At 37.7% G+C, this 13,859-nt stretch overlaps 1 protein-coding gene across 1 annotated transcript in view; it reads right to left on the bottom strand.

Annotated features, from left to right (window-relative positions):
• pawr (PRKC, apoptosis, WT1, regulator) overlaps positions 1-13,859 on the bottom strand; it is a 98,553-nt gene that overhangs the window by 33,660 nt on the left and 51,034 nt on the right. The window contains exon 3 of the mRNA XM_015352861.2: positions 7,669-7,797. Coding sequence (XP_015208347.2) covers positions 7,669-7,797 — 129 coding nt within the window. The remainder of the gene's footprint in view (positions 1-7,668; positions 7,798-13,859) is intronic.

Below are 13,859 nucleotides of genomic sequence, written 5' to 3'. Positions count from 1 at the left end.
GGAAGAATAGATAAAGCATGACTCATTTTTGGATGTTCTTATTTTTATTTAAAAAGGGCAAGTATTTTCACATGACTTTCAACAGCTGTAAATCACAGTATCTCAAGATATTGTTCCTTGTATTTTGTCAACTAAGTAATTCAAACTTACATGTTATGGCTTATTTTTTCCATTATTCTGTTTTGTAATTGTGGGAGAGCTACACAAACATTTTCTATGCCCAATCATTTTTTATTCTTTAAACTCTGATAAGCAACCTTTAAAGATTGTTATATTTTATTAAAAGGCAAAAGTGTTGTACATTTTGCAATGTCTACACTGTAACATTACAAAAAAAATAGACTTTATTTGTATGCATTTGTACAAGGCTATTCTGTAATTCAACTTACAAATGTACTGCAGATTAAGAACTGTAACATTTCCATTTATGAAAATGCTTTCAGCAATATTATCTTTAGCAAAATATTAAAGTTGAAAAACCTTGAGCAGCAATAAGAATATAAAACATTTGCAGGGAGGCCAAGAAACGATTTTTTCTGGGGTAAAAATACTATATACATACAAAGACACTGCACATATAACTAGTAAAGAATATTATAAAGTGTGGAAGAGTAATTTTTTATATACAACATTTCATGAAAAAAATATTCCAATAATTAGATGTTAATTCGCTTTCTAGGCCCAAATGTTTGAGAAAGGAATACATTCCTTCTGGAAAAAAAACAACTTCACAGCAGTCCAGTCAAAGCACCATCTCTTGGTTAACAAGGTGCACAGTGCACACCAAACCACATTTCTATACACAAAATAAATTATTGCACCCTGGTGCCAGATACTTTTTACATAAGGTTACTGAACAGTCCAAGAGTAATCAATCTAAATTTCATCTAGACAATGTAAAACCTGTAGTGTGCTACAGGGAGTAAAAACCAAGGCAATACACCACCATTTTGGCCAGAGACTGTATTAAAAGTAGATGATTTAGTACACTGGAATGTTTGGCATCACTGTTTTTAAAATAGCTCCCAGACTTTTTTAAAAGAAGTGTTTTCATACAGCTCACACCATAATCGCCAGGTAAGTCTGCTAACAAGGAACATATGGGAAGGAGGCCGCTGAAGAAAAGCTTCCTTCTGAAAAGCACAGCAAAACATGAGGGTGTTCCTCTGGTGCTGGATGTTTGAACTGACTAATAAAGAGTGAAACGTGGAACAGTGCTGCAGGCAGGATTAGATGCAGCACTTGAAAACAGCAGAGATAAACGGGTTGGAGCTGAGATGGGAGGAAAGAAAGAACCAAGTAGTAACAGCTAAATTAAAATGTACCCACTACAGGAGTCCCATAAAATTAGAACTGGTTTGATTTTGAAGACTTTGAACTTTCTAATAAGCCAAAGGAATTAAATGCATAAGGTAATGGAATTTTTTTCCCCTAGATTTCTGAATCAATATGATACACAGCTTTAAATCATTCTAAATTCACCAAAATCATGTGATGACCTCAATAAAACATCACATCCTTCAATTCTGGTGGAAAGAGAAGCTCAGCAAGCCATAAATCCATCCATCCATTTTCTAACTGCCTAATCCACTTCAATGTTGCAGGGGAACTGGAGCCTACCCCAACAAGCAATGGGTGTAAGGCAAGATATACTCTGGATAGGACGCATATACTCACACCAGGGCCAGTTTTCCAGAAGCCAGTTAATGTTTGGACTATAAGGAGGAAACCTATAAGGAGGAAACCTTGAAGGAACCCCACATGAACACAGGGAGAACATATAAATGTTGCACAGATAGCACCCAAGGAGCTGAACCTTAAGCCCCAGTGCTGTGAGACAGCAATGCAAACCACTGCACAAGCATGCTGCGCCAGTCAAATATACAGTGGACCACAAAATGGAAACACCTACTGTATCTAAAATTACTTAACTGGGTGTGCAATTCTCATATGGAAACACTAAACAAACACAAACTGCAGCCAGTAAAGCCTAAATGCTCTATGGCAGTGGTTCTCAAACATTTTGGACCAAGTACCACCCCTAATCCAACCAAAGCATCCAAGTACCACCTACAAGTCATCTTCTCATAGGAACCCCAGAAAATCTCAATGACCAACATGAGCGCATGTGCACACACACTCACACATACATATAATAAATATTATAATAATAAACTTTGTTTGATATATTAAAACGTGGCTTCTTAAAGTGTTTTACAGAAAACAAAAACAACAACACATAAATGTAAAAAAGCACCATTTCAGTGATAGGGGTGAGCCTGTTTAGTCCAGCAAAGCAGATGTGAATTAATTTTTCGAGCCTTGATACAATTCACAACAGTCTAACAGATTTTAAATCGTCAGGCATTTTCTTGACGGCAAAGGTCTCGCGGTGGATGTTGCAATGAAACCATTAATTTCTGGAGCAACCACTCTAATTCGTGCAACTACACCGCTGTGTCGGCTTGTCATTGCTCTAGCACCGTCTGTACAAACTCCGATACATTTTCTCCAGTCAAAGCCATTCTCTTCAATAAATTCATTCAGAAGCTGAAATACGTGCTCTCCTGTAGTTCCTGTTGGTAGCGGCTTACAGAACAGAAAGTCCTCACGGGACGTACCCTCAAACTCGTATCTAACGTAAACGAGCAAATTGGCCAAATCGACTACAGACTCATCTAATTGCAGTGAAAAACATCTGCTCATCTTAACGCGCGCTGTCAGCGTACTTTTGATATAATCCTTCATTTCAATAATTCTATGAACGACTGTGTCTTTCAGGGGGGGCAGCAGGTCAAACTGTTCTGCAGCCTTTTCTCCACACATAATAGTGTGGGGCTTACCTGCTTTAGCAATCCGCAAGCTTGCATTTTTCCACGTTTCCGTTTTTATTTCAGTGTTTATTTTAAGTATTTATTTCATGCGCATTGGAGAGAAACACAGGGACGCTCGGTGTATTTTTCTCAAATTAACTTAGAACAGTTCTTAAATATTTTTCTGTTATTTTTCACACTTTCCTGTGCTCACAAGATTACCAGCGTTCGTAGCACTCATTTCTGTGTTTACAACGTTGGCATTGTTCCAAAATCACGCACATTCTCCTTTCTCCCTATTTGCTGGAGATACAGTAGCTTTTTTTAAATACAATTGGTCACTTGCGTCAATAGCACGCATTCCTATAGAGTGGTATAGAATTACAGAGTATCTCTTGTGTCCACTGAAGTATTAGCGCGCACTGTATCGTAGTACGTAGGCTGCATATTCGACACGTATAAAAATACAAAATATGAAAACCCGTCCCAATTTTTTCAGCGCACACAACACAGTTCCAGGGTCATTTGGCGTACCACCTGGCGGCACGCCACGTACCACTGCAGGTACGCGTACCACAGTTTGAGAACCACTGCTCTATGGCATGGAGTGTACTAGTGTCTAGTGTTCTGCAAGAAGGACCATGCTTCCCTATGAAAGTCAACTTGCACTTGGTTATTGTAGGTGGCAAACAGTCTCAGGCTTTGTTACAGAATATGTCTTAAATGCTTGACTAGGTTCAGATCTGGTGACTGAGAAGGCCATGAGGTATGGATAACATCAGTGTCATGCTCAAGCCACTGGGCGAGCACACATGCTCTGTAGATGGGGTATTGTCACCCTGGAAGACACCCCTCCCAGCAGAAATAAAATGCTGCAACATGGTGTAAAGATAATGATCACTCAGTACATTATGTAGCGATTAGCAATGACCTTGCCTTCTAAGGGAAAAGTACCCCCTATCCACGTCAGTTCAATTATGGAACCACCTAATTTTCTGCTGGATTTGTTGAAACCAAGCACTGGTGCCACACATGCATTTGTTGAGAACATGAAAAATTACTCGATTGACCATGTCACATTTCTCCACGATCTCCACTGCTGCGCTCACAGACGAGCACACCCACTGCTATATTAAAACTTGTAGTCAGTTAATCTGCAGCTGCTCATCTGTTTTGTCTTATACTTTAAATTAAGGTACCAATACCTTGATCCTAGAGAATGTGCTTCTGCCCACTGTTGCTCTTTGATAATGTTTTGCCATCAGAGTTTCCATGCTGACATCAACTTAGACATTGCTTTTTGTGAAATACCAGCATATTGAGCTGTCTTTTAGAGTGAAACTCCTGCCAGACAACCCCCCAAAAAGACACCGAGGTCTCCTCTTGCATCCATGCAAGCCACAATTATAGGCAACCAAGTCTGTGTAGTATTTTTATACTTGACCCTAAGCATGCTGGGATGTTAGATGCTTAATTAATACATGAGCCACACCTATGTCCCTAATATGTTCGGTATCCCTCACTTACCTAAGTGTTTCTATCATGTTGTCTACTGTCTGTCCGTGTGTATCAGTATAATGTGGCCCTAATACAAACTGCTTCTACAGTGAAGCGAAGCCAAGATACAAAGTAAAACTCTAGTACTGAACTATGTTTTATCAAATTGGCACAGACGTTTTCTAGCCTCAAACAAATTACCATTTTAAATTCTGAGCAGCATGCTAAACACCTGGATCTAATCTAGTCCTGTTATTTCCACACTTGGAAGCTGGAAATGGCATCTGGCCCAATGGTAAGGCAACCTAAGCGCTGCTAATTAAGCTTGTTTATATGCAAAACTTATCCCATGCATTAAAAAACAGGTAAAAGAAAATTCAAAAGCATCTATGATTGCAAACCTTATATGAGCAAGTTCACTTTTTTGTTTAAGTCTTTCATTAAGTACAGATTTAAAATACATAACAGTTACATATAGTGTTATGGTAAAAATAGACGTTTCTTTGTTATTCTTTTTTTTTTATCATCGGCGCTATCTGACATTTGCTTCGGATTCCCTATGCGCCTGGAAAGGTCAGTGTGCCGGAACTGTCACATCTCTGTGCCGGGGAGCCGGAGCTCTGGGCAGGTTTGCCAAAGGAGAGCCGTGTAGGACACCCATTCCACACATTCCAAGCATTGCTCTTCATACTTGATTAAAACGTCACTTGAACCCATTGAATTACTGGCAGAGGTCAGGACCACCTCTCAAGCGCTTCCTGCGCTCGGCTTGGCAGCGAGAAGAGAGGGTTTGCTGGGCTGGGGGGTGACCATAAGCAGGCAGTGCTAAAAGAAGCTCTGCAGACACCCCGCTGAGAACAGGGCTCCTGATGGCTGTGTTCAAAAGCGAGACAGGATGATGGACAGGATCGCAGAGTATTTTCATCAAAATTAATCGTTTGTGTCGTAATATTAAGCAGACTTCTTTTAATCTAACGATCCAGGTTTCCACAGTTACCACAATACATTAACCGGGCGGAAACAAGCATTTTTTTTTAGGGCAGAGCGGTGGCTCTGTGGCTAAGATCTGCGCCTGTGGCTGGAAGGTTGCCGGTTCAAATCCCGCAGCCGGCAGAGGAATCCTACTCCGTTGGGCTCCTGAGCAAGGCCCTTAACCCCAACTGCTCCAGGGGCGCTGTACAATGGCAGACCCTGCGTTCTGACCCCAGGCTTCTCTCCCTGTCTGTGTGTCTCATGGAGAGTAAGCTCGGGTATGCGAAAAGATAATTCCTAATGCAGGAAATTGTAAAGGGTTAATAAAGTAGTGTTATATATTATATTAACTGGATCTCTTTGCCACCATATACAGTAAACACTGCAAGGTTGGGATTTGTAGCATATCCAAAGTTGTATATTCCACCTGGTTTTAAACGTCCTTAATATTTTTGGGTTTATGCTGTAAATCATTTGCCATTACTAGAATTACAGTGCAACCGTATTCCTCTGGAAATAAGGTCAGAAAGGTAAAAAAACACAGAATCTGTTTAGCTATTCTCAAAATAATGTTAAGGAGAATTTAAGAAGTTCATAAAGACATTTACCAGTAATGTGGTAACTTCCTTGTCTCACCTTTCAATAACAGAAAATGTACTCTTATATAGATAGTAGCCTTCTAGTAACTGAAAAGGCATTTAAATACACATTTACAAACTTGTTTCGATGAAAAATGCTGTCTGATTGATTTTCATTGCTTTGAGGAGCTAAACAATTGTTCTAGATATATATCTGCACTGATGTGTATCTAGTCCAGAGTACGATAGCATTCAGTAATTAAAACTTTGATTAATGGAACATGGGCTAAAAGTAAAAAAAAATTAATTACCACCTTCAGCCACAGAGCAGCACATTAAATGAAACTTTCAGAATAACAGTACAGCAGCGCCTGGCTATGTGCATATAAACACACACTATAACAGCACAAGCACCTATGGCTATTGCCCAGTGCTATAAAACCCAGACTGTTCTCATTTATCTTACAAGTATTTGGCTGTGTTAATTGCATAAGGTGCTGGCAAAAAGTCTTTTAAGCAGAGAAAATGTCACACTCCGATGATGAGATTTGGTTCTTTGCCAACAACTTAGGTTAAACCAAACCGCTCTCATGAGAAATCTTAAGAGGTGTTTTTTTTCGATGATCTGACATGCTGCGTGTTTAATGATTCCAATGCTGAAGTGGATAACCAAGTTAAGTGAATAGCACGGATAACTCTGGTTTTAAAATGACAACAAACCGCACATAGCAAAAACAAAAAGTTACATGTGTATAGAAGAATCAAAATGAGATTTAAGATTAATTTTAACTTAAGCCTTACCTCTTGCATGTTAAATCTGTTTAACAATAAGGAATTACACATGGAAGCCCTACATTCTGCTATATAGCAAGGAACATAACTGGGACAAAACTTAAAAGCTTGGGTTTTGATTGTCAGTACCTGACGGACTAAAAGATGTTTTCACTCAACATCTTTGCACTAGATATTGTCTCTAGAACAAAACTATAATTTGTGAAAATCAGGTAATCTAGTGTCCTGAGGATACCAAGGGACTTCTGTTACACTGTGCCATTTGTCAAGGAAATGAACTAAGCAAATATCCATCTGGAACACAAACGCCTGGAAGTGATCTTACGATAAAATGCAAGAATCAATCACTTATGTTAGCAACCAGGCTGTTTAAAGATAAAAGACCTAATGGGAGGACAAATACACACCAAATGATCGCTCCAGAGAAGTTTCAGTTTCAGACCCTTTTGTTAAAAAAAAACTAATCTACAAAATGCTTCACATCATGGTTTCCAGATCTTGTATCTTTATATACAACTACAATTTATAACTATGCAGTGGCCAAATCTTTCATATCCCGATCCTTCATAGCAAGCAACGAACATAGAAAATGACAAAAGAGAGATGCCTCTGTTATCATGCCTCATGCGGCTGCAATCTGAAACATCACTTTAAAAATTCAGTTTATTCTTCTTCTGTATCCTGTAACCAGCTCATCTGACTTAATAGTTAGATGTTCAGACAAACAAAAAGTATGTTCAGACTTGGAACACAAGAAAAACGGTTTAGCATTAAACACTGACTTGCATGCTGGCACAAGAAAGTAAGTGTCCTTTTTTTGTTGTTATTATACCTGTAATTGGGGGAAAAAGACTGAAGTGAAATTAAACAGGGCCTACATGTGGAGCTTGAGCTGCTTACAGTAAAGAAGGTGGAGCAGACTCACTGCAAGTCCAGCAGTTTTCTAGTCAACAGTGCCTCTGTTAGACAGCACTTGCAGTAGGAGAGTGGGCTGTGAATGGGAATACCCCCCTTACCTGTAATAAAGGAGAGGCGCTGGGGTCAGACGCAAGGGCTTCGTTCTGTACCGTGTTCTGCTGTGTAATGGCATCCTCCCTATTCCGTTCCTTCTGCGCCGCATCGTCGTCATCTAGTTCATCGAGACTCTGAAATCGAACACAAAGGCAGGGAAATTAAACCACTCCAGTCGAAATTCATCCGGAGAGCTCATCAGTTTCCGTGGCTGCACAGAATCACTATTACCTCATTAACCTCCCAACTACACATAGTTCAGAACCAAATAATCAGCTTAAGAAATTATTATCCCCAAAGAGGGATTTATGACGTAATTTATAAGATTACCAAAGCACAACAAAAACCTACAGGAATAAGGTCACCGAGTAGCCAGATTTAGTGCACGAAAGCAGTGGGTTTTACACAAGGGGATTTAAAAAAGGGTAGTAAAACAAAAGTTAAACACGAATTTCTACTTTAACAAGGATGTGTGTACCTTTCCACAACACAGCAAGGTTCAGAATTTGACGACCTTTGCAATGTTGGATTTTTAAAATGTCACTCGGACTATTTCTCAACGATATTTACTCTTTCAGTATAAGATGCTGTTGAGAATTCATTAATTCTCATATGGTAAGGTATGTGCAAGGATAGGAAAAATACTTCAGGATTTGGCTATTTTATAGCCAAAAAGCACATCGCACATTTTATACCTGCAAAATATTAACTATAAATAATAAAATGTGATTTAGCTCTATTCAGGTAACATATTACCCACTTCTTTCAAACCTTGACACGTATTTGTAATTCTATCATTTTGCAGAATTTCTTAAGAGTCACTTTCTTTCCAGTGGAATGGATATGTGTTGTAATCAAAATTGTGTTTATTACAGAGCATATAATTAAGACTATACAGTAAACAGTCCTCAGTGAGTATGCAACAATAAAAATATCTCAATGAGTCAATATAAATGCAGTTTTATATACAAGATTGAGATTATACATCACTAACATTGGTCTTTTTTCATCTGTGTTTCCTTAAGAGGTGAACTACAAACAAGAGCTTTAATGAGGTGACTGCTCAGCACTGGAATATGAAACAGATGTTAAAATTAACTAGAGACAAGAAATACCCTCACAAGCACACACAAAATCAGTTTATCTCAAATGGAACTACCGTCAAATAAAATATAAAGTTCTGTTAACACGTGAAAGACAAAAATAACCTTACAAGGGCAAAAGGAATGAAACAATTTGCAATGCTTTTCCTGCCAAAATGATTATCAACGCCCCTGGGAAACAAGATTTTTTTTTCTTCTTAACATACCAAGAGCTGCTGTACTATTATTGCTAATCTTGTTTGCCAAATTCTCACAGCGGAAAGCACGTTCCAGGACCCAGCAATCCCTCCTTCAGAGGCACACTGACAGTTGTAGGGAACAGACACCCCAATTTGCAACTGCTTATCTGACCCCAGAAAACACAATGACATTTGATATGGCTATGGCAAAAACAGATGCTATTCCTCTCTGTCTTCACAAATCTTTATTGCATATTAAAAAGGTATAAATTAAAATCATTCACATCATTAAGCACACTTCCATTACTTTAGCTTATTTAATTAGTAACCATCTGTCTTACTATTAATTGTGAGGTATATTAGCATATTTAGTATAGATTTGCAATATGTAACACTTACATTTAACATCTAAATGACTAGTGTATTAAATTGGATGCAGTTTTTATTTTTATTGATATTAGTTTTTCATACTTGAACTTTTAACAGGCTGTTCATTACATGAAAAGGGCAGATGATTGGTTCACAAATCCCATATACACCATTACAGAGAAATGCTAAAATAGTATACAAAAAAGAAATATTGTTTTCACTATTCAAAGATAATCCAGAGATTGATGGGTCTGATTTTAATGCAAAGAAACAAAACAAAATTTCCAACACTAAACATTAAAGCCCCACTCACACTTTCAATTTCAATTTCGGTTGGTTATTGGACACCACAAGGCCTCCTTTTACCAAATATGAACACCTAAAAACTGAAAAGGTAAGTGACTGTGTGCAGAGCCAGTAAAGGCCTAACATACATGTGTACACATAGCTGGCTCTGGTAGGCCTTTCAGCTTCTAGCTTACTAATGTGAACACACATGTAACTACCCATAAAATCTCCAGAAAGTAGACACTGGCAATAATGGTACTGTTGCACATAAAAAAATCAAGAGCTCACCAAGTTCAAAATGTCTGTTTTAATAATGATCAGCTGTTTAAATACTGTCTTTAGCCATAGTAGCAGTTAACTTTACAGATTGTACAGGTTCTTCATATATCAGTAAATTTAGTCACTTAGCGATTTTAAACAAGAGTGACAGTATGAACTACCTGACGTGCAGATTCTCGAAAACAGATTTAGAAGGCTCACTTGGTGATAGCGGTGGCCAGAACGTATTTGCAGTTGAACGGAAAATATGTGCTGTTGGAAAAGGCTGCGTGGAAGTTTTCCTGTGAAACTATCAGTACGTGTGTTCGACCAACCGTAGAAATGAAAACTGTTCAAAATGGCAGTGAGCTGTCGCAATTGATATTAAACATGATCGGTAACTGTGTACCTTTATGAAAATAACATATGTCTGTGCAGCTGTATCCAGATAAATATCCTGTGGCAACCAGTATACAACAATGCTTACCCGTACTTATGCATTGTTCGACAGTATACTTAATGTAATAAAGTAACACAGAAAAAGTGTTCTGCAAATGAAATCTATTCCTTCATATGTCACTTACAAATATAGTATACATTATGCATATCATATAGTATTACTATAGGAAGTACAGCAACAAAATCGTGATGCAAGTCTTCTCACCTCTACTGGTCATGTCATTTTGCCGTTCAATAGATTTGTGTTTGTTACACGCTTACGTTGCCAAAAAGCAGTTATATCTTTTTTGATCACAAGTTTGAACACACTGGGCTACCTTTAACCTCAAACATGAATGATTAAAAATGCAGATCTAAATTTAAGGTGGTAGAGGGTAGAAGTGTGAAGGGTCGTGCACAATTACCCCAACATCACTTCTGCTATATCACCAAACCAGCCAATGAAAGTTAAAGCAGGACACGGGCTCTTGACTTCCTGCAATTTTCAGAAGATGAAACCCTCATGAAACAAACCCTTAGGACAGCCAAATCCTGAAAATAAGCAACCGATTTAAAGATCTGTATTTCTTCCTGTTTATAAGCTCCCAGTAACACAAATAGCCCCCAAATACATGGCTGTTTATGTTTTATGTTAATGCCTGGGTTTGGAAAACCTAATTTTAGTTTAAAAAGATTTTTTTTCCAGGAAATATCGCTAAGCCTGTGTTTTCTGTCATTGAAGATATATGTAAAAAAAAGCTGACAATTTAGTACATGAATTCCAGAACAGTCCCATTCAACAAGAGTCCAGAACCTCCCATCTTTTGTAAGGATGTGGACAAATACAAACTGGGAAGGGCAGTGAGTGAATTTAATGTCCCACTCCCAATGCCTGCTTCCCTGGGTTAATAATACTTCTGTCTCAAGGGTTCACTGCTGTTAGTTTAAGAAAACCAACATAACTATTGTTAGAATCAGCTCTATTTATATAAACAAAGATAGTTTAAATATTCGTGATTAAAAAAAGCATTTGCAAGATATTATTAAAACCAGCAATAAAAGAGACTATTTCCACTGGTTAATTAAATCCTCCCTCTATTTCACAGATAAACACACATACAGATAGAGTACTGTCTATCTTAGGGGAAAAATACATTTAAATATTTATTCATATCAAATTTTGCTTGGAGCATAAAGACATGGTAATGTTATTGCAATATCAAACCCCACACATTTTGGAGAATTCAATTAAAATGTAATTAGGTATTGCTTTCCTAAGGAAAACTTTTAAGATACACCTTAATTGCAGATTGAGTTTTGACTCTGCTTTGATTAACTAAATGAAGAAAATCAACAACAAAAGTTAAAAACAGAAAAGAGCAAAGCATAAAACCCCTCAAATCTATTTACAAATCCCTCCCCTAAGAAAAATAATGAACACAAAAGAAACCCAGCCCTTCCCAACGAAAAACACTGCACACGGTACTTAAAAGTAAAAGACCAATTCTCTATTCATACCCTCACATAAAACTGGCAAAACCCGCATAACCTTGTCAACAAAGTTAATAATAGAACACTACCAGCACTGTCAAAAAAGTCAATTGCTGATTAAAAGCACACCTATAGTCTTACACAAACAAAATTCATTGATTCCATTAGTCCTCCCATTTCGGCACAAGAATCAATATTGTGAACACCTCAGCTGCACTAAGACAACTACGCCGATCACCGCACAACCTGTAGTGTAAACTTGCAGGAACTTCACACTCCTTTTCCCTTGTGCCATTTGAACGACTGAATGGCTGGGCCTAGTAGTTGAGGGGTATCGGTAAAAAGCACGTCCTGTTTTGTACAGTTAACAGAGCTGTGAAAAATTAACAGTAACTGCAAGCTCCAATTAGCACACACGCTGGCTTTCTTCCAGGATCGTGGGTTATTACGAGCATCGAAATGTGTCTGCGTCAAGAACAATTAATTTGTAGATTTATTGCAAAACAATGAAAGGCCACTTTAGATCACCAATCCTGGGGAAAGCTAGTTTATTGCATCGCAATCCTAATAACTCGTGTTTATAAATCACACAGTAGTTAAATGAGAGTAGTAACTTCATTTAAATGATGTATTATCACTGTGGGGATTAAAAGCTTCAGTGAACTGCTGTCCTCACTTCATCTGAACAGTGATGCTGCTTGGAATCTTTTGACAACAAAAGTTTCAGTACGAAAAACTGATACTGATCTTCTGGTTTCGATGTTTAACTCCACAACCTTCACTAGACAAATTGCACTCAACCCTACGTTGGAAAAGGGCACTTTGTACTCCAGACACCTGAAGCCTCATGGAAGACACAGTCAGGACAGGTTTAAAACATACCATCAACAACATTTTCCTAATTTGGAGAGGCCTTTCACACTGTTCTGCGATTATACGCATGACCATTTGGTAGGCCTAGATCATAACTTCCTCCTCACTTTCCAAGGAAAAGAAAAAGGAAGTTTCAAAACATAAAACTTTATGAATAAGAAAATGTTCCCTAAAACACAAAAACTTTGTGAATGTAGATCCAAGCAGTATTTAGACTATTTTTAAAAAGGAAATCAAGTAAAACTTCTGAGTCACCTATGAGTAATGCCTAATTTGAAGCCATTTTATTCCCAAGTAATTTCTGCTTTAGAACATAAGATCCTTAATGATGGTAATTCAAATACTGTACTTTAAAAAACTATAAAAAATTACAGACTACGTACAGTGAAAGTGTTTCTTAAAGTCATGTAGGTTCATGTCTCAACCTCAAATGCATGTGCTATATTTCTTGCCACCTTTTTCAGATAATCTTAATCTCAATAATTGTCTAGAGTGTGTTGACTAAATCCAAATTCATACATAAATATACCCACTTTAATTCCAGGTAAAAATATTTTACTGTAAAAATAGAACATAGAAAATTACCAGTTCAATAGTTTAAAAATATTACTTCCCATACTAAGCTTTTAAGTTTCTTATATTGAAGTTCTCATGATAACACAAACTAGAAAAATAGGTGTATGCTGTGAAAAAAACAATCCTAGCATAAGATTTGAGTCTGTGTTCTAATCGATAGTTTCAACAACTTCAAGAGCTAGTTATTGCTCATTTACTAGTTTCTCAATCTCTCCAAATAGCACTGTAATCCGTCCAGATAGTAGCTTCACGCACCTTCAACGTGATTTTAAATGGTACATATATTTAATATATTTTGTAATATTATTACAGGTCTTTTTGCAGACCATACAGTAACAGGTCTCTGAGCTCCTGGGAGTTAAGACTTCTGTCACAGGGTGGCAGTGGTGCTCAATAGCTGCTTATTGACATTTTGCATTCCAGAGACTGCCTTTAAGATCAAGGGTGTGTGCAGCCTAGACAAATTAAGGGGTTCGCCAGTTATCAGAGCCCGTCAACTGCCACTACATACCAAAGGTTGAGTCTCATTCAGGTACTTGTAAAACTGAGGAATCGGGCATTCATTGCCTCCTTGGATCAAGAGTATTTTATAATGAACAGTTACAGAATATGTAACTAATG

Source organism: Lepisosteus oculatus, chromosome 7 (assembly GCF_040954835.1).
Source record: "Lepisosteus oculatus isolate fLepOcu1 chromosome 7, fLepOcu1.hap2, whole genome shotgun sequence".
NCBI lineage: Eukaryota > Metazoa > Chordata > Actinopteri > Semionotiformes > Lepisosteidae > Lepisosteus > Lepisosteus oculatus.
The sequence above is the reverse complement of the archived record's forward strand: the minus strand, read 5'-3'. Positions and strand labels throughout refer to the sequence as shown.